General features: G+C 39.7%; 1 protein-coding gene across 2 annotated transcripts; it reads left to right on the top strand.

The window, feature by feature from the left end:
• Positions 1 to 3,561: 3,561 nt before the first annotated feature.
• Positions 3,562 to 19,291, top strand: exoc3 (exocyst complex component 3). 2 transcript variants are annotated; one of them, XM_084545830.1, is made up of 16 exons: positions 3,562 to 3,681; positions 4,307 to 4,518; positions 5,486 to 5,705; positions 5,784 to 5,956; positions 6,218 to 6,430; positions 7,669 to 7,847; positions 9,072 to 9,188; positions 9,475 to 9,592; positions 9,854 to 9,979; positions 10,353 to 10,453; positions 12,162 to 12,272; positions 14,104 to 14,245; positions 16,093 to 16,215; positions 16,376 to 16,537; positions 16,880 to 17,001; positions 18,934 to 19,291. In XM_084545830.1, exons 2-16 carry the CDS (start codon positions 4,375 to 4,377, stop codon positions 19,133 to 19,135), a joined length of 2,253 nt encoding a protein of 750 aa, XP_084401956.1. In that variant the 5' UTR covers positions 3,562 to 3,681; positions 4,307 to 4,374; the 3' UTR covers positions 19,136 to 19,291. The 2 variants fall into 2 exon arrangements, with proteins under 2 accessions (XP_084401956.1, XP_084401957.1); XM_084545831.1 differs by having other exon boundaries at positions 3,583 to 3,632.
• The last annotated feature ends 6,415 nt before the right edge of the window (positions 19,292 to 25,706 follow it).

Below are 25,706 nucleotides of genomic sequence, written 5' to 3'. Positions count from 1 at the left end.
AGTGTAAATGACAGTAACGACTCCACTCTTCCTGTTAATGGTTGCATCCATATAAAGCATTAGGCTGTTTTACTAAAAAATAAGTTAAAACATGAAAATGTTTTAAACTTCTTCACAGGACAAGCGGTTTCAGAAGATGAATGAATGAATTACGACACTATGAAACAAAATGTCAGACCTGCACTGGTGCCGAATGAGAGCAGAACGCTAAGCAACTGCAAGTATTCTACACCTTGACAAGAGTTTTTTTTTTTTATTATTCCATGCTAATAAAACCCAGGAAAATTATACAATTCCGAGGTACTCAACTCATTGCCAGACATGGAAAATCTTTCTCAGATGGTGATTTCAATAAAGAGTGCCTCACTTAAAGTCACAGGATTTATGTGCCTGGAAAAAGGCAAGCATTTAACAATGTTAGCATGTCTGGAATCATAGTTGTGTGGCAAATTCAAGATTTGTATTCAACAAACCACCAATGCATTAACAGCTATTCATTTTTTATCAGAAATTTAATGATAACTTACTTTTTATTACAGAAAAGCAGATTAAGAACCAGAATGACCAACAGCAGTCCTGTAATGTTCTTTACATCTCCACCACCAAACTTAGTCTGCTCTGCCAACCATCCTTCCGTCCAAAGCATCACTGTTTCCACTGAGTAGTACAACAAAGAGTCAAAAATATTTTCCATGGTATTCAGGTGCTAGTAAGTCCTTTACCCCCCCACCCCAACACTTCTCCTGACTAAGAAGAAATCCAAAGCTACTGTTTTGTGAATGAGTTGCCATCTCTTGTTGTTTTTTTCTTAAAGCATTCTCATATTGTATATTAAGCATAATTTACCTACATTTACCTGCCTGGGTGACCAGCTATTGTATATTTTTTCGCATGTGGCTGTTTGTGTAAAAAAAAGATTGAAGATAGGTTGACACTTGCCTCTATTTGCAAAATATTCTAATCTATAGTTTACACTATTACCACTAGAACTATCTAAAATCTAATGCTGGTTGTTGTTATCTCTGATATAAGCTAAATAACCCTACACTTTGTATCTGAGATAAAGTCACTGGGGCAGTGGTGATCTTAGTTTCCGAGGGCCACAGGAAGGTGTGTGCGCGCCCCTAGTCCATACTAGCAAAAAATGTCATTGGGTAGATCAGGGATGGGCAACTGGCGGCCCGGGGTTCGCACACGGCCAGCGACCTCACTCGATGTGGCCCTTAGATTAATTTTTGATAATTATAAAAAATGTGTCCTCTGCGGCACTGAATCGGTTGTAATGTCACAGTTGGCCACTAGATGGCGCCTCTAATGCAGACGCCACCCCGTACACGCTTCCACCGGGTCTTCTCTACCAGTTGCTTCATGGCTAAGAGCGGAGGAGAGAGAAAAGTTGGTTGAGAAAATCGTGTGTGTTCCAGGTGAAATGGGAAGATTACCTGTTCACAGAATTTAAAAGCAAATACCTATGTGCTTAGTCTGCTTAGAGACGTTATCTGCCATGAAAGATTTTAATTTAAGTTGCCGCTACAATACGTTGCACAAAGCTAAATACGAGAAGTAGCTATACTGAAGATGCAAGGGCTGCTATCGTAGCGGACCTTAAATCAAAAGTACGCAAACAACAGTGACTTTTTACCAGTGCCCACTGCTGGTAGTGGTGAGGTAGAGTGGGTATAGGCTACAGGGAAAATGTTGAACTCTTTCTTAGCGTAAAAATGCATTAATTAGTTCTTGCAATTAATGTTAGTCTGCTGTTCTGCAGCTTTCTGCCATGCTTGAGATGGATGGAGATTTGTATGTTTTATTTTCATGAGCCCTTTGCACTGGAAAAAAAACCAAAGAAATAAATAACAGTAAATGGTTATTTTTTGTTTGCTTCAATAAACATATATATACACACACACACACACAAACATATTTAAAATGGCAGTTTTATCTTATATGGTTAAGTGTGCGGTCCTATGTGGCCCTCTGGAAGTTCAATTCAATACAGTTCAGTTTTATTTATATAGCGTCAATAACAATACAAATCGTCTCAAGACGCTTTACAAAAACCCGGCCTGAAACCCCCAGAGCAAGCCTGAAGGCGACTGTGGCAAGGAAAAACTCCCTTTTAACAGGAAGAAACCTCGAGCAGAACCCAGCTCATATGGAGGGACCCATCTGCCTAAGGCCAGCCGGGTACAGACAGAAGAAAGAGAGAAGAGAACAGCAAAGAGAGAAGAGAAGAGAAGAGAACAGCAAGATAAACATACATCTGTCATAGATACACATATCTAACTAAAGCGTACATGTGTGGAATCTTATGATACAAACTGATGATGTTACATGACAGTTTGAAAATATAAGAGGAATCATAGGTAGGAGTGGATAACTGCAGGTGATGAAAAATTGTGGCCCCCTCCATCATTTAAGTTGCCCATCCCTGGGGTAGATATAAGGACAGGTGAAACTGGGCAGCTCATGCTGGAGTTGAAGCTTGTAATGTGGATCAACAGTTAGCCTACTTTAACTGAAATTACTGCAGCACAGAACATAGAGAAGCCATCTGAGTAGAACAGCCACAAATTCCAAATGTCATGGACACTCATTTGCCAGTTCACCTACAATAGTGGAAACAACAGCATTCTAATTTAGCACAGTTCTTTACTAATTCCACCTATTAGTTTATGTTGAAACACCACAAGAAGGTTGTTATTGAAATGTATTATCATTTTGGAAAAACACATAACGTGTATGCTGTTACTGCTGTCGCTGGGCCGTCTCCACTTGCAGCTCTTTTCTTTTTCTTTTTTTGCAGACGCAGCCTGACGTAACACGTCCGTGCACACCGCACACTGTCAGTGGTGTTTGGAGCTTGGCTCCAGCCCATTGACTGTATATCTCCAGCCCCAGAAGTGCAAGGGTGTTTGCAAAATGGAAAATAAAAAGAGCAAGGGTGGCGCAGAAAAAGCGAGAATTAAAAAGAGAAAAGCACTGGAGACAGATGCAGCCAAATGTGCAACAATCGGCAGCTTTTTCAATAAAACGACCAATGAAGATGTTGAAACCACTTTCTATGCCCAAATGATAGTAAGCAACCATTACTTCCACTGAATTGGAATTATTTTAGAAAACATACACGGAGTTACAAGGCTTTAGAGAACAGTGCGCTATTGTAGGCTTAACATGTTAGAAATACATTATTTTAATATAATAGGTCGTGATCTAAAGTGGGCCGGTCTGAAGCATGAAACTCCAGGGCTGAAAATGAGTCCCACTCCGGCCCTGCTCCCAGCAAACCCCAGCCTCCAAAATGAAAACATTGATGAATCAACAGCACTCTGAAACGAATGCTAAATAATATTCATGAAGACGCAATTTAATCTAATCTAATCTAAAGACTAGCATGCATTTTTTTTTCACTAGTGTACTTCATCACATGTGAAACATTAGCATATTTTTACTGTATCAATATTGAATCTTCATCGAGTCTACACATATGGGTTATGAACATTGACTGCGGTTATGAACCTGTAGGTGGCGGTAATGCGCTTTAAAGCTAGTGCCACGATCCGTAAAACAAGGGAAGGAAGAAGAAGAGCTCGAACGCGTAACTCCAACCTGCCGGAACAACGACAACATAAGTCCGTTTGACATAAATATTAAATAATGTTTGTTACATAAGGGCACGGGGTAAGCAGTTTTCTTCGATTTGTGGGGCGAAACAGTTTGAAATGCGCGGACAGTGTGAGCCGTCTCGTGTCCTTCCGTTAGCTTAGCCTATGATATGAAATATATCTAACAAGGCGATTTACATTAATCTGTATGTTTAGCTGGTTGTTTTATGCATTAAATATCTTGGTGAAGAGGCTGCTGTGGTTTAGCTGTAAAAAACAAAACAAAACAAAAACGCTACGTTAGGTAATTTCTAACTCGCTTGCTTTCAATACACTGTCAACACTAACCCGGATGTAGGTAGTACATCGGCTGCAGACGTCTAACAATGTCTGACAACAACATCAAAAAAATACGGTTGTGCCCTGGCACTGTATCATTTACTGGAATTTAATATCCTCCTTTCCTCTCTAGAACTCGTAGATACCAGTTTTGACTTCAGATGTTGTACTTAATCGTATGCATTCTTTTTCAGTTCCCTTTATGTTCAGCGGTGAAACTTTGTACAGCGACTCCCTAGTTTATTTGCTTTTAATTGTCTCGCAAGGCCATAAAAATGCTGTTCACGACAATGCTCCATAAACACTAAAGTATTGGTTGTGTGGAGGAAACGACGGCTGACGGTTTGTAATTTTCTCTTCAGCTCATGAACTAAATATTTGCTCGAAGCCATTTGACACTACTGGGACCTTTGTAATATTGAACAACACCATGGAGGAGACAAGTAGGGAGGCAGTTGCGACGGCAGTCCAGCGTGTGGCAGGGATGTTGCAGAGATCAGACCAGCTGGATAAAGTGGAGCAGTACAGAAGAAGAGAGGCACGCAAAAAGGCTTCTGTGGAAGCCAGGCTCAAGGTAACGTGTTTACACACAGTACAGTTTTTACTCTCTTTCTAATTATACTACACGAACAAAAGTATTTGGCCACACCTGACCATTACACCAACAGGGACAGTAATTACGTTTACATTACTTTAATATGGAATTGGTCCCACTTTTGCAGCTATAACAGCTTCCACTCTTCTTGGAAGGCTTTTCACAAGATTTTGGAGTGTTTCTGTGTGAGTTTGTGCCCATTCCTTTGAGGTCAGACACTGATAATCATCCCTCAAAGGACTCATGCTGCTTGTTTTTTCACAGAACAACAAAAGCTGCTTTTCTGCTTTACCCCAAGCGGTACAAGTCTACCTATGTGCACCGCGTACGAGTGTTGATAGTGAGTGACATTTCAGCTCTGCAGGTCATATTGCATACAAGGCGAAGACTGTCTTCTGTTGTTAAAAAGGAGTACATTTATAAAGACTGCTGCTTTTTGTTATGTCCATCAGCCAGCTGGAATTTAAATGAGCAGATAGATAACAAGGTTTATTATTCCTTCTATTTGCCTAATGGAATTTATTTTTGTGACGTCCGCACAATTATGTTCTGTGCATGTTTATGTTTTTTCCACATTTTTCCAAATTTTTTTATTTTATTTATAATAAGCATTTTATTCCAGATGAAAGCAGTGCTATATTTGTTATGCATTAGGTTCAGTATTCCTGAGTTATGTATAACAAACACATTATAGTGATTTCATACCCCTTTTTGGAACCACACAGTGCATATAAGTGAGTCAAAATAAGTATTTATTTATTTTATTTTTTGAAGTGGCTTCAGACACACCCTCTGATTGGTGATCAGTATAGGCAAACAGTGCCTTCCACAATCCACAATCACTGATCATCTGCAAAAAGTTCTGACCGGAGCACTCCGTTCAGAAGCAGTTCTATTAATAGTGAGACTAACTCTAGTAATTAACATATTTTCTCATCTCCTTCAGGCTGCCATTCAGTCTCAGTTGGATGGCGTACGGACTGGATTGACCCAGCTGCACAGTGCCCTGCTGGATGTCAAAGACATCCAGAGTTCACTGGCTGATGTCAGCAAAGACTGGAGGCAGAGCATCAACACCATAGAGAACCTAAAAGACGTCAAAGATGCTGTTGTTCAGCACAGTCAGCTGGCCTCTGCTGTGGAAAACCTAAAAAATATTTTCTCTGGTAAGTTTAGTTAAACTACATGTTTTGCTTTTTTTTTTTTTTTTTAGCTTACTCTCTGTATCTTTGCTTTGTGTTCAGTGCCAGAGATCGTGTCAGATACACAGCAGCTGATAGAGCAGGCAGAGCTGCTGCAGGCCCACCGGAAGCTGATGGAGCTGGAATGTTCACGGGATGACCTCATGTATGAGCAGTACCGTATGGACAGCAAGAACACCAGCGACATGAACCTAATCTCCATCTACTTTGAAGATGTAAGAGAGTTGCTTCTGTTGCAGGAGAACCTTGTATTATAAACTGCAGTAAGCAGAATTTTCCTGTTGCAAAAACAAAATAATTAAACCTGACTGCTCATTGGAAACTATCTGTTTACTTGCAAACAAGGAGCCTAAGTAGTGTGTAGTGCAGTTTGCAGCTAATGTCTTGTTTTTGAGCAGTTTTGTTTTTCCTGAGCTGATGTTCTCTCTAGTGAACAATTCAAAAGTTGTTTTCAGCTTGTCACTGTACTCCTTTAGGTTCAGGGTTTGTCAGATGAGTTGGCCAAGCAATTATGGATGGTACTGCAAAGAGCCATGGTAACAGTTCGTCGTGACCCCACCATGCTGGTGTCAGTCGTTCGAATCATTGAGCGGGAGGAAAAGATTGATCGACGTATGGTTGACCGAAAGAAACAGACTGGGTTCATCCCCCCTGGGCGACCCAAACGGTGGAAGGACAAGATGTTTCAGGTCAGCGAAAGGATGACGATACCAACTAGTAGCTTTTAATTAGCCGTCTCTATCTAACCTGTTTATAAGGAGAATGGTTCCTTCATCAATATGTTTTAACTTCTTTGATGTCTTCATCTGAGTGATTGGGCACCATGCATGAATGTTTTCAGATTTTTCTATTGTATTTGTTCTTACTCAGCCAAATCTGTTCTTATCTACCTCTATGTTAGTAGATGCGACTTGGGCCCAACTGAAACACTAAAGTAAACGTCACATCTTTTTTTTTTTTTTTTATCTAGGATAGTTTTGTCATTTAAGGTGGTTACTATAATGCTGATGTATGCTGATGTGTGTGTTTCTGAGAAGTTTTGTTTTCGTTATTTGACGTTATAAAAACAGGACGTGAAATCATGAAGAATGACAGTTGCAACCGACAACTGCTCTATGAAGGCGTCCTGCATGAACATGAGAGTAGGAAACCCCTTTGCATATTACACTGAACAGGCATAACATAATGTACATTATCATAATATTGTATCGGTCCCCCTTTTGCTGCCAAAACAGCCCTGACCAGTCAAGGCATGGCCTGCACTAGACTCCTGAAGGTGTACTGTGGTATCTGGCATCAGATCCTTTAAGTCCTGTAAGTTGCAAGGTGGGACCTCCTTAGATTGGACTTGTTTGTCCAGCACATCCCACAGATTCTCAATTGGATTGAGATCTGGTGATTTGGAGGCCAAGTCAACACCTCAAACTGTTGTCATCCTCAAACCATTCCTGAATTATTTTTGCTTTGTGGCAGGGCACATTATCCTGCTAGAGAGCTGAACTGTGTTCCATTTATACTGAACAGCCGATTCATGAGGTAACTTAAGAAACTCTTTAGAACTCTGACCGACTTTAACTCTAGTTAACCAAAGGATTAATTGAAAACAATAAACAAAGATTATTTTCCTAATAGGGAAAAAGTAGCATCCAGAGTAGATGAATCACCCAAAAGTTTTTAATTTGGGTATGTGGACAACTGAGTGCAAATCTGTGTGTACGCATGGTTCATTCTATTATGTTCTTCTCCCTTTGCTTATCCAACCTGTCCTCCTATTTTCCATTTTATCCATACAATTCTGACTGTTCTTAATTTCCCTGCTGTTCCGCTTATACCATTCTTCCCTGGTATCTATTTCATCAACAATTACACAATTAACAATCACCAAATCATTTACTCTTTTCTCAAGATTGATATATTTCTGATGCAGGTGTTGGAGGGTACGGTCAGCACCCGCATTGAGGGCACCCAAGCAGTAACAAGAGAGACTGATAAAATGTGGCTGGTTCGTCTTCTAGAAATAACCAGGAAATATGTTCTGGATGACCTCATTGTAGTTAAGAATCTCATGGTGCAGTGCTTTCCCCCACACTACAACACTTTCAACAGGTAATAAATTGAAACAAGAGAAAAAGATGCATTTCATGAAGAAAATGTAGTGTCATCGTGGTAGTAATTGTTTCTTGCTCACTGCTGCTAATGATGGTAGATATGATTTGCTGTGAATCACAGATTAGGATGTCTGTTTGTATTTTAAAGTAAGTTACTTAAGAGGAGAGCGTGGCCGTTTAGCAGAATTGTAGTTGTGTAAGTGGCCACAAGCCTTGTTCTACAGAACAAATGGCAAGGCAGTCCCAGCCATGATACACAATGCCAAACTACAGGCCTGTTTTAATCTGAGGAGTGGAGTGTGAGGTGAAATCTTTGTGTTAGTGTGACAAGGATTTTTGGAAAAAATCTAGTATTATCTGTGGGTTTCTACGGTTTGTATTTGATAATCCTCTGACCTGTAACTAATGCTGCAACACTAATTGTGATCAGTGAATAACAACCTATTCAAAGACCTTTTACCCAGTGGCAGTCTACTTTGAAATGATATTCATAATCATTCTCACTTCATGAAAGCCATACTTGTATATATTAAGAGAATGTAGTTGTTGTATTTTCAGTGAAATGGTTTAAAGCCAGAGGCACAGATGCCATGATGTATATAAGTAGAAAAGGCTGCTTTAGAGGCTATATTTACACCACACAACACCCAAATAACTACCCCAAATTATTAATAATGGCCAATGTGCTTCTCTAAATATTTGACATCCACTGAAATGCCAGTCTTTGTCTAATGATGATTCATCTAACTACACCTTTTCTGTTCATAAAACATGTTGTCATTGTTTGTAAACTGTAAGTTGCCAAATTTACTTTATATACAATATACTTTGAATGACTGTGTATCTTTTACCTGCCCCTCCGGACTTCTATGTTTTAATTTAAAAAAAAAAATCATACATTTTTGTTAGTCTATCAGTTAGAGGGTTTATAAACTGTCTGAAACACTACCTATTATAAATTCTTAATAATGTTTTCAATTCTGTATATTGAGCTTATATAATAGTTACATCAGTCATTTCAAGGGGTGAGAAAACAGGGGGTGCAAATCAGAGCCTCAGTGCCATTTCAGGACCAATTATGCTTTAAACTGGAAAAAACTCAACCTGAAATGAGATGTGGCAACATGAGAGGTAGGAGGCTAGTAGCTATATTCTGACGACTTGTATGTCATTGTAGAGTTAAATCTGTGTGTGTATATATGTGTGTGTGTGTGTGTTATAGGTTTTACAGTCTCTACCACAACGCTGTGTCCATTCGTGTCAAAGAATTGGCCTCTGAGGACTTGGAGGCTAATGAAATTGTGTCCCTGCTAACTTGGGTCCTCAACACATACAAAAGGTACACAGATAAAAACACACTTTGACAATCTTTGTTCATGTCTGTGGGTTTAACTGTACAAATCGTCTCAGAACAGCCTAAACATTTCAGTGGTACAAATAATTTTTTCCTACAGCCGTTCAAACTTCTGAGCTGGTTACTTCATGCCAGAAAAAATCTTCAAGAACCAGATGTCTTAAAACATTAGCCTTTTCTGAAGCTTTATATATAACACATAGTGTGTTATCGCAGTCATGAGGCGCTGATAGTTATAGAATCTGTGTATGTGTGCATGTGTATGTTTTAGCATGGAGATGATGGGTCATCCAGAGCTCTGTTCAGAGTGTGACATCAATCAGCTTGACCCTCTGCTGCCTCAGGATGTAGTTGATGACCTGCTCAGCAAATACGTCAAGACTTTTACAGTAAGCACCATGCACAACAGGAACACCAAATCCATTTCACTTTATTTATTCTAAATCCCCACACAATTAAATTGTGAGCACTGCACTTAAAATACACCTGGTTCTTGAACATCTAATGACAGTAAGGTAATTTAAGTCTTCTACTTCCCTTGCACAGTGTCTAATAAACGTTTTTAAACATCAGTTAAGATGTTAAGTATCCAAAACCCATGTTTTGGTTAAGAGTGAGCTTATATTCTTTTTGACTGGCCATGTCTTCAGTCTAATATTACAGGCTGGCTGCGGAAGGCCCTGGAAACCGATAAGAAGGACTGGCAGAAAGAAACTGAGCCTGAAGCTGACCAAGATGGTTACTACCAGACCACATTGCCTGCCATTGTCTTTCAGGTGACACAGACCTCTGCAGTACCCTTCCTATGACTGTGTCTCTGTTAGTACCATGTATTGTATTGATTGATTTTGACTGTTAGGAGTACTTCATATGGGTTCTCAAAGTGCTCTGGATGTTTCCATACTCAGTCAGTGTGAATGCACTTTTGCACACAAAATGGCAAATGCACAGAAAGTACAGAGTTATGCAATTCAAGACACACACACTCTACATGAGCTGCCCTATTTGTGCAATTTAATTTACCCTAACCATTATTAGTCCACTGAGTGTTTACTTTGTGTTCTTGCAAAGAAAGCTTTTACTTGCAGGTGACAATACTCATCTCACTCATCTCTGATTGCACTGTATCGTCTCTCAACTCTTCATCAGATGTTTGAGCAGAATCTGCAAGTTGCTGCACAGATTGATGGGGATTTCAAAGAACAAGTTCTGAAACTTTGTTTGAAACAGATGAATACTTTCCTTATCAGGTATTTTTTTCCCCCTACTTTTTTACTTTCTTTGACTGTCTCCTAAACCTATGGGATTTACAGTAAAAACAGATGTCAATTTTTATGGCTTACTTAAACAGTTTGTGTGGATTGTAAACAGAAATGCATTGTTTGGTTTTATAGGTCTTTTATTTTATTTTAGCCTTAAGCATCTGCTCTAGTGAGTTTTCAACCAGACAAATGTCTGTGTAATAGTGCTCAGAGGTCAACAGCACAAGTTATTGCACAGACAAAAAAACATTTTATCCTGATTGTGACAGTAATGCCAGGAAGATGTAATAAACATCAAGGAGGGAGTGACCTACTGTGTATTGCACAAAGGTTAGTAGGTAGTACAGATTAAAGCCAAGTGTCTCCAAACCCTCATTTTAATAAAAATGAGTTTTGTTACTAATATACTAAGCTAACAGAAATCATGCCACTCTTAAAAAATATTGACCTATGTGTTGTAGATTAGATTATCCTGTGATAGCCAGTCTTCCCTGCCAAAATATGACTAAAATATGACTAATTACAAAACTCGCTTGCCCTCTGAACACAAACTGAACCAAGGCTAAATGCAACCTTGTAACACTATGGTATCAATGGCTCAAAACAAAATGAAAACGCCCTAATTAATTCTAACAAATCCCTCTGGAGTGTCTGTATCTGAAAATCCTCCAAACAAAGTCCATGTAACTGAGACAACAGCTACATTCATTCATTCATTTTCTGTAAACACTTGTCCTCTAGAGCAGGGGTGCCCACGCTTTTTTGGTTTGCAAGCTACTTTTACAATGACCAAGTCAAAGTGATCTACCTGCATATAAAATATGTGTATTCTCTTCCCTAAGTCATATTAATTGTTGCTACAGTGTTAAAAGCTCTATCCATCTTTGGTCTTATTTTCTAAGAAGAAAAATTGTTGCACTGCACCTTTAGAAAAACAGCTATCCCTTTCAGAAAGACGGTAGTAGAGGGCATCAGTACTAACTATAGAGAATTACGTGTAGCAGAGGCTGATTTCGATCCATTGACCTCTGGGTTATGGGCTTAGCATGCTTCTGTTGCGCCACTCTGCCCTCAGCAGCTACATACCCAATATTATATTTTACATGTGGCAAGGGTGTCTCTTTATTTTCATTATTTAACTGGTAGACACACGGCTGGGTTAACACACAAAATGTGATTGAAGTTAAATTAACTGTTGTGTTCCCAATTACGGTCTGGAATTTCTCTGATAAGATCAATCAAATCATCTGAGCGGGCTTTATGCAGTGATGGAAAGAAGACCGCAAGGTAGTCATTCAAGTTATCAGAGCACTGTCGACTTGATTCTGTTGACAACAAATTGTTGACCAATTACGTGCAGAGGTATTTTTGTTTTCCTCCTTAACAGTTTAGAGTCGCCCCATAATAAAATTTAAATGGTGCGTTACCAGACTCATATTTGATAAGAATTGAGACTGGCTACAGTAGGTTAGGTCATAACATAGAGTATGGAAAAGAGATTAAACAGTTTGTGTAACGGTAAGATGACGCATACAACTTTCTCTGTACCATATTGTCAACAATCATTTTTGTAAAATGTTAAGATTGAGACAACCCTGCTTCCAAAAATGTAGAGAATCTGTAAAATGCAAATTAAGGAGAAGGCATTGTAACAATTACTATGTGAACCTAACAGATGTGTGTGTTGTTTGTACAGGTACAGGGAGGAGACCGTAACCTACAAAGAGGAGCATCTGAGAGACAGGCAGCTTCCTCAGTGTTACGTACAGTACATGATAGCCATCATTAACAACTGCCAGACATTCAAGTAAGAATTAATTCTGTACATAAACTAGTGTCCACATTTTTTGTGTGTATTGATCACCAAGCCACACACTGAAAATATTAATATTACTGGTGGAAATACAAAAATCTCTGGATCTGGAAAATTACATGATTTTTTTACTAGATGAATAGACAGAATAAGCAGTACTATATAAACTCTATAATCTGCATAAATGTAAATTTCAAATTCACAAAAAGAGCATCCTAAATACTGTTGGACATGTGTTAAAGAAAAGGCCATTTATGGATCTGTCCAGCATACACTGTCAGCAATTTAGAATGGCACATTAATGCCTTCAGCTCTTAGAGTATGGGCTTGCACTGCTGGTTTATCATTATGGCTGTTTGTTAGTGTTGCATACAATTTGGTGGCACAGACTGTATAGAGGACAACGGTGTGTATTTTGGCCTGCTTTCAAAATGATAAGCTTTCTTGAATTTAATATAATTAAAATATATTTTTACATAGGTACTACATATGGTATATTTTTATGCTTGAACGATATATACATTTTAACAAAATTCTGGTTAAAGGGGAACTACCATTTTTTACAACCTAGACCTTATCTCTGGCATAAAATACGATCGTTTACTAATTTATATAACTTTGGTGGAGTCATTCGGACGATATTTACATCTGCGTATATCCATATAGTGGGAATGACTGTTGCACCGCAACGCAGCCTCTAAATAACGCATTATCTGCTGGAAATCATCCAGGTCAATCTACAGATCAATCTACAGACCCTGAATGATGATAACAGGTAACTCTGGACTCAACGAGGAATAGCACTAGCGTATCATAACAAAATATTGGTGAAATGAACGAGTTTCACAGCAGATAATGCGTTATTTAGAGCGTTTCGGTGCCCCAGTCACTCCCACGATATACACAGATGTAAATATCGTCCGAATGACTCCAAATGACACAAAAGTTATATGGGTGAGTAAATGATTGTATTTTATGCCAGAAATAAGGTCCAGGTTGTAAAAAACAGTAGTTTCCCTTTAACAAAACCTGTCCGATATATAATCAAATATAATTTGATTAAATTCTTGATGCTAAAAATTATCCAATGTGTAAAACAAGTCTAACTTTTTGATTTTATCTGGGCTGAGGTGCCTGAGGATCAATAATAATGATTGTGGTGAGATGGTGTGGTGTGTAGCAATCAAATCGGGAAGAGGTGGCTCTACAAAATGGGTATGCACCAAAAGATAATCATATTTTGTGTGTGAATGCCCACCTTAATGCAAAATCAAAGTACATCCAGAAATGTGTACATGTGGATCAGCCTGGATCTGCACTCTATATGCAGGCGTAAAGTTACAAAAAAGGGACAATGTGAAACACCTTGTTAGTTTGAAAAAAATTGAGCCCAGTGAACACTGGTGTTCTATGGAGATTCATGAAAACAACTAAGAATTTTACTAATGTGCAAAGCAAGGTGGAGATTAGATGCAAATATTGTTTTCTGCGAGTATGCCAGAGATGGCACAGGTGAATTTACATAATATGAAGTTGGTGAAGGTGTGCTGGGTGAGGTGACCGGCGAAGGCAGTGTCTCCATTGTACTAAAATTGCACTCGGTGGTATATGCAAAGTATTAGAGGAGAGCTCTAGTCATAGACATGGCTCACAAAAAAAGAAAATGGCTTTTTGAATTTAAGGGGTATGTAATGAAATAAAATGATATAGACAAAACTGTTTTGAAAAACAAGGAACACGTATTTCATGATGTCTTTTGTATTTATTTAATATTAAACACTCCGGGGTTCAGTGCCTATTAATAGTTTTCCCATGATTTCCTCAGAGAGTCCATCAACAGCCTGAAGAGGAAGTACTCGCAGTCCTCGGCGCCCACTGACAGTGATGCTGCCATAGAGAAGACACTCAATGAAGTGGCCAAGGAAGGTTGTCAGTTCCTGTTGGATGAAGTCTTCCTAGACCTTGAAGTAAGAAAGGCCGTCAACAGACATAACTCGACCACAGTGTGTGCAAACCATAGACTGTGTATAAAGTATTTACCATGACCCAAGTGTCTGGTCCCTGTTTCCCTAACTTTTGACATATGTATAAGGGCTTTTTAAACACAGTGAAGCATTAACATATTCTATGGAAATCAGCGTATTTACGTAGACGACTCTACGTTTCAGCCCTAAAGATAATAAACTTCTTGTAAATGTTAGCACAAAGGATGACTGTATTTACAAAAATGTTGTAATGCAATGAAAAATGTAGACGTTTACTACATATAAAATATATATTTACTACATTTTTACATAAAAATTACTCAAAACATTAGTGCATTTTCACACAAAAAATGTGTCAGAACCAGACAAATGAAACAGTAATATTATACTTTTGTATTTCTTTATTCAGGAAAATGAGCCAGTATTGCATATCTGTGAGGTGAGGTAAATGGAACCCTCAAATTCTTGGGTCTTGTTCAGAACCCAGTTTTGGTGAAAAAAAAAAAAAAAAAAAATCAGGGATTTGTCTCAGTGTGATCTTCACAACACATGGAAGTGTACAAAGTGGACATAGGAGCTTGCAGGGGACCTCTGAAAAAGAGCTTGGAATCAAAATTTTTACAGATGGTTTTATAACCTTTTCCATCCTGATGATCAACATCAGAAGAGCACTGAACAATCATGGTGTGCAAGGTAGAATGGACCAAGCCATCGCTCTCTAAAATTAACATTTCAACCCATCTGCAGTTTTCTAAACATCATGTAGACAAGCCAGAAGACTAACGGGAAGATGTTTTGTGGACAGATGAAACCAGGGTAGCATTATTTGTTTTAAATGAGAGCAGTCTTGTCTGGAGATGAAACAACACTGCGTTCCAGTATCTGAACCTCATTCTGTCTACGAAACATGGGGGTGGTAATGTCCTTGTTTGGGTCTATTTTGCTGCATCTGGATTGAGCGACTTGTCATCATTGATGGACCAATTAAGTTGGAATTATACCAGGGAATTATGAGCTGAATCTTAAGAGAAACTGTGTCAGACAATGGCCCCAAGCACACAAGTTGTTCTACAAAAGAATGGTTAAAGAAGAACAAAATGAATGTTTGGGACTGGCCAAGTCAAAGTCCTGACCTTAATCCAATAGAAATGCTCAAGCAGGCAGTTCATGTGAGGAAGCCCACCAGCATCAGCATGAAAAAATAGGGTACAATTTCTTCCAGTCTCTGTACGCGACTGATTAGCAGTTACCAGAAACATTTAGTTGCCATTATTGCTGCACGAGGAAGTCACACCAGATACTGAAAATGGGTTTGGTTACTTTTACAACTCACAGATATGTACAAATGAGTATAATAATTTGGTTTCATCAGTTTAATTGGGATCTCTTTGTCTACTTTCAGGGCTTGTGTAAAACTATGCTGATGTTTTGAGTCATTTTTATGCAGAAATGTCAAAAATTGTGAGGAGCACAAATACTGTTAAGCAGTACTGTAGGTGGTAAATGTGAAGGTACCATCTACACTCTGCAAGAGCTGCACTTTTGGAGATGCTTTGACCCAGTCATCTAGCCATCACAATGTGTCCTTTGTCAGAGTTAATCAAAACTTTCTGTACCCAATTTTTATTCTTCTAAGGCATCACTTTTGAGGACAAAATGATCACTTGCTTCACTTGCTGCCTAATATATAACACCCACTGACAGGATCTGTCATACTAAGATAACCGGTGTCATTCACTTCACCTCTCATAAAAATGGACAAAAACGATATTATTGTAGTCATGTTCTAATTAAAATGTTATATTGCATTCAATTGCTTTGTTATACAGCATCACCTGAATGAGCTGATAACCAGGAAGTGGCTGACAGGCTCTCATGCTGTGGACACTATTTGTGTGACAGTGGAGGACTACTTCAATGACTTCAATAAAATCAAGAAACCCTTCAATCAGGTATGCTAAAACTTCTGTATCCAGAAATATGTAAAGAATTGCAATTGAAAAAAATGTGATCATGGTATGAAATGGAACCAGTAGACTTTGGATAAGAGTTTCAGTCCTGTTGAGCTGTGGTAAAACATTGAGCACTTATCTACTGGACTGGTTTGTGCAGGAGATGACAAGCGAGGCCTTGCGCAGAGTGGTGGTAGAGTACATTAAAGCAGTGATGCAGAAGAGAATCACCTTTAAAACTGCGGATGAGAGGAAGGAGGGAGCCGAAAGGATGATCAAAGAAGCTGATCAGTTCAAGTTCCTCTTCAGAAAACTGGCTGCAGTAAGTTTACATCTCTAATGATTTATTTTCTAGTGCAACATTATTCACTTAAAGCCTGTATAGTCAAGGCTGTTGTGTATGTACCAGTAAAGGCTAATAAAAACCATCCAACTATAATTAATCATTGTGGGGACTACAACAGTTCTGCTAACCCACATTAAAGCAGCCAAAACACTTTCCAGCACACAGCAGTACAGTGGGTAAATCAAGTGTACACATTGATGGGAAATTGCATTTACTGTGGTTGTTCTACTTTTACTGCTTGGTCTGTATAGAAATAATGTTGAACAGTTGATGTGTTAATGAAAAGAAAACCTAACTTTGGTTGACTGTCAAATGTAGGGTGAAGACACAGACCGGCTTTGCGGTGCCATCACTGCCATCGCTGAAGTGTTCAAGCTGACTGACCCAACACTGCTGTTCCTGGAGGTCACCACCCTGGTGTCCAAATACCCTGATATCAGGTGGTTAGGCATATCTTTGTTGGTTAGACAATATCTATTTTGAACTGAATCTGGTAAACCAGAAAAATAATCCTCACATTCTCCACATTGTTTACAGGGTATAATCCCACTGAGCGCACATCAAATTGCTGTTATGATGCTTAGTTTTGTGTTACTTCAAATTTACTGTATATCATACCATAAATTTATCATATTGTCTAAATGCCACCTGCTGAATCCATTCCAAATTCATCCCATTCTGCTTCTAAACCTAACTATTAGTTTATTAACATTTACAGCTACAGCTCTACATTGTGTGAGCTACAAAAGAATTATAAAGGCAAAGATAGTCAATAGGCAGTGCACTCTACATAGCATCAAATTTGGTATATCAGCTTTTATTACCAGAAACTTGGACATTTGTGTTTTTCCCACACTTATGTGGTAGTGCAGCACACCACATAGATGCATCTAGCTTCATGAGTACTTACAAATTCATTTTGAAACCATTTTAACTTAGTGCCTCTGATATTAGATAGTAGAAAATGGCATGCAGTATTTCATATGACACCAAAAACTAAAGCTGTACTTTTGTGCTAGCAGAAAAAAAAAATGTTGCGCTGCCACAAGTGTAATCCTAACTAGATGATCGCAAGTGATCATAAAGGGGTCCATGTTGTGGCCAAGTCGTCCCTGAGTGGGACGCAGAGGCATAATCAAATATTTACACGTCACCAGTAGCGCCCCATATGGACCGAAACTTGGCATGATTGTACGTAATCATATTATAATGACGGTTGCTAAGTTTCATAAGGATTGGGTGAATACTTCAAAAGTCATATAAAATGTCATCTGTAGCGTCCCCTGTAGACGTAATGTCACGCAACTTGATCGGCGTCTACCTAATATTGTACAGATTGTATGTGCCAAATTTCATGAAGTTAGCTATTGCAGTTTTTGAGATACAGTAGTCCCTCGTTTATCGCGGGAGTTACGTTCTAAAAATAACCCGCAATAGGCGAAATCCGCGAAGTAGTCAGCTTTATTTTTTACAATGATTATAAATGTTTTAAGGTTGCAAAACCCCTCACTACACACTTTATACACTTTTCTCAATAACTTGCAAACATACCGCACTTCAGTCACACTGCCAGCGATCAAAGATACTGTATATGTAAATTTGGCAAACTGAACGCATTCTGTACTGTACGGAGGAGATTGATTGACAATGGTATACAGTCCCTTAGCCAATCAGGACGCAAAAGACGACATGCGGGCTCTCCCTTAGCCAATCAGGACGCAGAAAACAATGCGCTGTTAAAAAAAAAAAAAAAAAAAAAGCATGCAAAATTGCACTAAAAAAAATCTGCGAAAATGCGAGGCCGCGAAAGGTGAACCGCGTTATAGCGAGGGACTACTGTATTGAAATGTTGCATTTGCACCGCCCCCTAGAGACGAAGGGTCACAAAAGTTGGGGTGCTTGTACAGAATCATATTATTATCAGTGATATGAAGTTTGATTAGGTTTGGGTACATACCTCACAAAATATTAGCTTTGGAGTTATATTGTGCCACACCAGAAAAAAATAATTAGCCATTAACTTTGTAATTAATAACCCTGCTAAAGTTCTTTAGAGAACTTTTCATTATCTTTGTCCATAAATGATACATGCCAAGTTTGGTGAGAATTGGATGAACGGGCTAGAATAATAATAATAATAATAATAATAATGATGATAAAAATTGCAACAAAATCAGTAGGGATCCTGCAACTTCGTTTGCATTGACCCCTAATAAGAAGTGGAATACCACAGATAATAATGCTATAAGCCAACACCCAACTACTTAGAAAGGGTGACTGGACTTTCGGAAGTTCCTTGATGAACTGATGTTTTAACTCTCTTCCCAGACGCTTCTTCAGTTCTAACTCGGGTTTCTTCCTCCTCTCAACAGGGAGGAACACATCCAGGCATTACTTGCGGTGCGAGGTGATGCCAGTAGGGAAATGCGGCAGATGATCATTGGGACTCTCAGCGAGAACAAAGTATCCTACTCTTGTGTCTCACAGCCCATTTTCAAAGACATCACTGTGCCCACCATCACCACAACCATGACTTCCATGACCTCAATGGCAACTGCAAAGCTGCTCAAATAAAGCTAGTCACCATGGCACTTATTTCTCTCTCAGCACATTCATTCACAATAGCATAAGGAAGTTTATTTTTTCCAGTTATTCTGTTTGTTTTTAGTTAAGTCACACTGATTATACATCTGCTTCAACAAAATAATAAAACAAGAATGGCAAAATGGACTCTGTATTGTTTCCCAGTTTGACACATCACAATATTTGGGATTTACTTCTACTCTGTCCGCTGTAAATTCATTCTCCTTTTCTTCCTGCTCTTCCCTACCACTCCTTTATTCTGATTTATGTGCAGATGTTAGCTTCATACATTGCAAAAGAACTAGACAGAGGCTCTACTATTAAAGTGTTTTTGTTCCATTAATATTTTATACAATTAATTATTTGGAGCACAAGAATAAGTATTCCTGTAATAGAAATGGGTCAAGATCAAAGGTCTTCAGTGTAATGAAGTTTCAAGAGTTTCAGTCCATACAGCTTTAACAGATGCCCAGATTCTTAATTAAATTACGAGTTTTGGAAATGGAATGTGCTGTAAAATTTGATAATTCACACTCTGACTGTACTTTTCAGTTGCTTATATTATATTTAAGAATATTGTTAATACATCACTGTGATGAGTGAGAGTTAAGGTAAGGGCACGCCAAGCCAATGTTGTCTGCAGTCATTTGCTTTGCAAACTAACTTATTCAAAGAGATCACTCTGATTGGCTGCTTGGCTTAAAGAACCAGTGCAAGAGAAAATATAGAAGTAAACAAAACAACAACGTTCAGCACACACAAGGTTTTTCTTGTTATACGGCTTTATTTCATATGGTGATTTTATTCCACAAATATTTTCACATTGACATGATTACAGTACCAGGGCCTTTGTGTGGAGTTTGCATGTTCTCCCTGTGTCTGCATGGGTTCCCTCCGGGTACTCTGGCTTCCTCCCACCGTCCAAAGACATGCTCATTAGGTTCACTGGTGATTCTAAATTGGCCGTAGGTATGCATGTGAGTGTGAATGGTTGTCTGTCTCTCTCTGTTGGCCCTGCGATGGACTGGAGACCTGTCCAGGGTGTACCCCCGCCTCTCGCCCGATGACAGCTGGGATAGGCTCCAGCAGACCCCTGCAACCCTTAACAGGAATAAGCGGGTACAGAAGATGAATGAATGAATGAATGATTACAGTACCGGTCAAAAGTTTGGACACACCCTCTCATTTAATGGTTTTTCTTTATTTTCATGACTACATTGTAGATTATCAATGAAGGCATCAAAACTATGACTCAACACACATGGAATTGTGTAGTAAACAAAAAATCTGACATAACTCCAAATATTATTCATATTTTAGAGTCCTCAAAGTAGCCACCAAAGTAGCAGCTTTGTTGACAGCGCTGCAAACCCTTGGACTTCTCTCAATGAGCTTCATGATGTAGTCACCTGAAATGGTTTTCACTTCTCAGGTGTGCCTTATCAGGGTTCATTTGTGGAATTTCTTGCCTTCTTAATGGGGTTGGGACCATCATTTGTGTTGTACAGAAGTCAGGTTGGTCCATCATTACATCTGACAGTCCATCATTACTTTAAGAACTGAAGGTAAGTCAGTCCGGAAAATTGCAAAAACCATGAAGCGCTACGACGAAACTGGCTCACATGAGGACCGCCCCCGGAAAGGAAGACCAAGAGTCACCTCTGCTGCTGAGGATAAGTTCATCCAAGTCACCAGCCTCAGAAATTGCAAGTTAACAGCACCTCAGATTAGAGCCCAGATCAATGCCACAGAGTTCTAGTAGCAGACACATCTCTACATCAACTGTTCAGAGGAGACTGCGCCAATCAGTCTTAATGGTCAAATAGCTGCTAGAAAACTACTACTAAGGAAAAGCAACAAGCAGAAGAGATTTGTTTGGGCCAAGAAACACAAGGAATGGACAGCAGACCAGTGGAAATCAGTGCTTTGGTCTGAGTGCAAATTTGAGATTTTTGGTTCCAACCGCCATGTCTTTGTGCGACACAGAAAAGGTGAACGGATGGTCTCTGCATGCATGGTTCCAAACGTGAACCATGGAGGAGTTGGTGTGATGGTGTAGGGATGCTTTGCTGGTGACACTGTTGGAGATTTATTCAAAACTCAGTGAAAAAAAATGTGGAGTGATATTTACTTGGGAAAACCTAGGAAAGTTTTTGCGCTTAGTATAGGCAGGTAGTTGGGCTTTTTGATGCCTTTGCTTGAGCCATTCTCCTTTGACCACTGTCTTTTCAGCGAGTTTGCTTCCAGCTCTGGACAGGCAAGTTGACGGCCTCTCAACTTTGCACGGTAATTCCCCATATTCCATTTCATCCTCTGTTGCCACCCAAAAAGGCCATTTCAAGACCCTGGTTCCCTGAGACATGGGAACTTTTCAATTAAGGCTTCGACCACTGTCAAAATTTGAATCCCTGTGGGGTATGCCGTGTATCCAAAAACCACCTCTGCAAGCTTCTCCAGTATGCTGCTTGTCAAACTTGGGTGGTTGAGCAGGGTACCATCCTTGAGGAATGCATGGTTTCCAGCCTGCAAATGTTCTACATCAAAGGAAAATGTTGGTATTTCAAATCTGGCTGGCCATGGTTGAGAGCGTCGGGAAGTTCCGCTTTCATCAGGGGAGGAGAGAATGATGGTGTCCGATGATGATGAGTGGGTGGGGATGGTATCAGAGGATTCTTGCGGTGGAAGCGAGTCAAACTCTATTTTTTCCACTGAATTGAGAGTGAGGACAACTGGCTTTACTGGCGCAACTTTCAATGTTGCCTTATCCTACACATCTCCAATGCTGGTTAGAGTGAAAAACTGACCATTGAAATCCATGTCCTGGTAAAGCACAGAAAAATCCTCAGACATATCAAAAGAATCTCTGATAGCACAAATAAGGTCTGTGAGGCTGCCTGGTATGCCTGCAGGTAGAATGAGTTTGCGAACATCGTCGTCTCCAGAAATGATGCAGAGCTTTGCTGGAGTGCCCATCCTGGTAGAGAAAACTGCATCACAAACACAAAAATTGTTTGTTGAGAGATTCATTCTGATGTGAAGTTGCAACTATATACAGTGTGCTGATGTTAGCCTAATCATTAGAATGTGATCATTATCTGCACTTTTTCATTTAAGCCTTAAGTCATTTAAGGCATTTGTGACCAGAAACAAATGCTGGTTGTTACAAATATGATTAGATGTGATGAATAATCTGTGCAGCACCTAAGGCTTTCAACTTGAAAACTCCTATGAATGCATCTGTGGATGGAGACAGGATAGGGATGTTTAATGTCCAGAGAAAAATATTTGAACTCGAATTTCAACAAACATCCCGCATTTGTGACCACTAATACAGGAGACAAATGTGATTCTTCAAGGTTACCAGACGTCTTCCTGCCAGAGTGTAGGCTGCCAAAGGGTAAAAATCTGGAAGATCCTTTTGCTCAATTACTTGCTTATTGCTTGTGTTCTCCAACTCATAACTTCTAAGGTGCTCATTGTACCATGTCATTTTTAGTCTGATGACAAACACTGGTGTGTTATGAACTATCATAATTTGTAGCACCTCTGCAAAGTCTGGCAACCCAGCAGTAGAACTATGGCACACCACCATTCCAGCAACATAGGTTGTCCCTGAACAGTTCACAGAGTTAGCAATATGTACTCTTGTGACGCCTGGAAAATCTGCACTTCAATGCATGCATTCAAAATTGAATTGAATTGAATGCGTCTTTAATGTCATCCTCCGGAATATCCAAAGAAACCTCTGTTGTTTTTGTAACCAAGAGTGATGGTTTGACTGCATTTGATTCGTGAAGATGGTTTGCAATCATGAGCTGGTGCTTATTTGCAAGAGAAAGCAAGATATTCTTGAAACAATCTGTGTGTCTGACAACTCTCTTGAAGAAGCTGTGTTTTGCTTCAAATCTCATGGTCCACAGAGCAGCTACAGGACCAAATTCTCGGATAAGCTGGGGATAGTGCCCAAGAAAATGGTGCTTAGGGATGAGCTTCTGTTGAGGAAAAGCTTCACGAAGTCTGCTGCGATGTTCAGATATTAAACTGTCATGATAGCAAATGCTTTTCTCTGTATGACTTGGTGACATAACAAGCTCCACAATGGTTTTCAAAGTCATTAGCATCTGCCACACAGGTTCATCTTCAGGTACTTTCAAACCTATCATGAGAGGTAGCAGACGTAGCAGGCACCAATTTTCATGAGCGTTGCCTCCCACCGATTTACGGTTTGAAAAGTTGCCGGGGACAAGATAAGGGCGATTTGTCTTATCACTCCACTTGTAAGGGAACTGATGGAAGACATCATTTAGTTCAATGAGAGAAAAATACTTCTTCTTGATGAGGACATCAAAAGACGATGCCAATTCCAATGGAATGATGCCTTTAAGAAGGCCATGTAATACATCTGGAGGATACCCAGATGTAACATGAAAGTGCTCTAGTTTTTCAGACAGTGCACATTGTTTTTTCACACCATAGCACGGGGAATTATTCAGACTGGACAAAGCAGTCTGAACATGTTCTGCATGTTGCTCCTTGGTTCTCTGTTGAAAAAAAACAGATCTCACCTCTCTTGACTGATACTCAGACTGCTCAGTAAGACAAAAACGGCAAGCATAACAACAAGAAAAGCTTTCAACAAAGCCTGCAACTGAGTGAGCTCCTAGGTTGTCTGCGACCACACACATAACAGTTCCTTTGACAACTTTTCCCAGACCTGGAACAAATAAGCCATCTCTTTCTTAAGTCCTCAGATCCGTTACCAATGGCTCTAACACTTTCTGGTGTCCAAATGTCTTGGTGTCCACTGCCTTACACAAAAGGGCTAAATTAATGGACGTTAATTCTGAGACTGTGCTGTAATGTTTCCCAAGATCCAATACACAGCTGTGACTTTGTGTTTTTTCCTTGAAGTTCCCAAAGGATTGCACACCTCAAAGTCATCAATGTACAGGATAAGACCAAGTCTGTCCTCTTCAGAGAAAAAATCATTCTTCCGGAAGTTGGATCCATCATGAAGAGATTGGTACTGTAAGGCTGTTGCCGAATTTCTATCAGTATCCAATAGTTTTTCTTGATTATGTTTATTGTCCAGAACCTGTGATAGAGATTGCAATATTGGCACATACTGGAATGTTTTGCCCTCTTTTTCATCAAGTCTTTTGGTTCAACAACTGAAAAATGCTCCTTCATGAATTGTCTTCTCTTGTAGGAAGTTGAAAAGGGACCATCGCTTGCCAAAGCTGAGTTTACTGGGTGTGCCTCGCTGAGAATTTTAACCAAATCAGAGATTACAGCTGTGTCCAACTCACAGCTATGGGTCCTTAGAGTAGACTCAATCAACTCTCTTATAACAGGAACTGATGCTGTGTATGATATGAATTGAAGCTCATTAACAATTTCATCAATGCACTTGTTTTTCACATTAAAGGTGCTCTCTAACTTAAGAAAAAGGCTGCCAAACTTCTCCTTTATGATCTGACATAGATCCTTGTCTTCCTCAATCAAAGGCTGAGGATCATCCTCCTCAGTGTCAAACCCTAACCCCACTAACATTCAGTGTTGGGTATAATTACTTTGGAAAGTAGGTTAGGTTACAACATAACCATCAATTAAAAGTAATCCGTTACGTTACAGCGTTACCTCGTAACGCGTTAAGGCTAGATTATGCTTCCGCGTAGTGATCACGCAATGGTCACGCAATGGCCACGCAGTTGCTTGGACGCAGTCGTGAGACCGTGATGGTTCTGCGTGGGGTTTACGTGTCGAAATGCATGCCACACCGGTAGAGGGCGCTATGATTTTTTGTGACCGACCGACCGAGACTCTTGTGACGTATCTCGCCTCGTATAGTTATTTACCTTCCGGCTTTTGTCGTAGTCACAGTGAACGATGGACACCGAGACAGAGAGACTGGCGTTGGAGCTCCAAATTATTCAAGCAGAGGAAGAAATACTTCTATTGCAAATTAGGGCACGACAAAGGAGACAATGATGTTTATGAGTGGAAACCGGAAAAGCGGTCTCCAGCGGATGTAGTTAGCGGACCAATCACAGCCAATGCCGCTGCGTTGCTGCTGCGTTGCTGCTGCGTTGCTGTTGCGTCGCCTCGACACGCGTCGAGGATTTTTGGGAGGTGCACGTCTGGCCCTTGCGTAGGACGCACGGGGGTCCGCAAGGACGTAATAGGTCCGTAATAGGTCCGTACGCACGGACGCGCTGTGTCAACGCGGAAGCATAATTTGGGCTAGAGTACTCGTGCGGTACCAAAAATTAAAAGCCGTTTGCAGCGCCTCGCACATGCTGCAACTCAGCGACACACAGCCTCCTTTAAATGCACCGAGAAGTCCTGACAATGAATAACGTCATTCATCCAACCAAATTAGCTCTGCAGGATAACAATACCAGGCGATAGAGTGGTGCTTGGATACAAGATGTTTTTTTTTTTTTAAATTGGAAGTGGAATTTTTTGCGGTCGACAGAAGCTTTTCACCAACGCAGAGTGTGCATTTTACCGTTATGTTTTTCTTGTCCTTTTCGCTGGCGAATTGAAAATAATGTGCGTA

This window comes from Chelon labrosus, assembly GCF_963514085.1.
Source record: "Chelon labrosus genome assembly, chromosome: 6".
Lineage (NCBI taxonomy): Eukaryota > Metazoa > Chordata > Actinopteri > Mugiliformes > Mugilidae > Chelon > Chelon labrosus.
Note: the sequence above shows the minus strand (reverse complement) of the source record. Positions and strands in the feature narration are given on the sequence as shown.

What these genes read in the sequence shown, in the direction of transcription:
- exoc3 (XM_084545830.1), top strand. Translation starts at nt 4,375, where the DNA reads ATGGAGGAGACAAGTAGGGAGGCAGTTGCGACGGCAGTCCAGCGTGTG. An exon ending in AATACGTCAAGACTTTTACA is followed by an intron (nt 9,593 to 9,853) that starts GTAAGCACCATG and finishes CCATGTCTTCAG; the next exon opens with TCTAATATTACAGGCTGGCT. An exon ending in TCTTCAGAAAACTGGCTGCA is followed by an intron (nt 16,538 to 16,879) that starts GTAAGTTTACAT and finishes TGTCAAATGTAG; the next exon opens with GGTGAAGACACAGACCGGCT.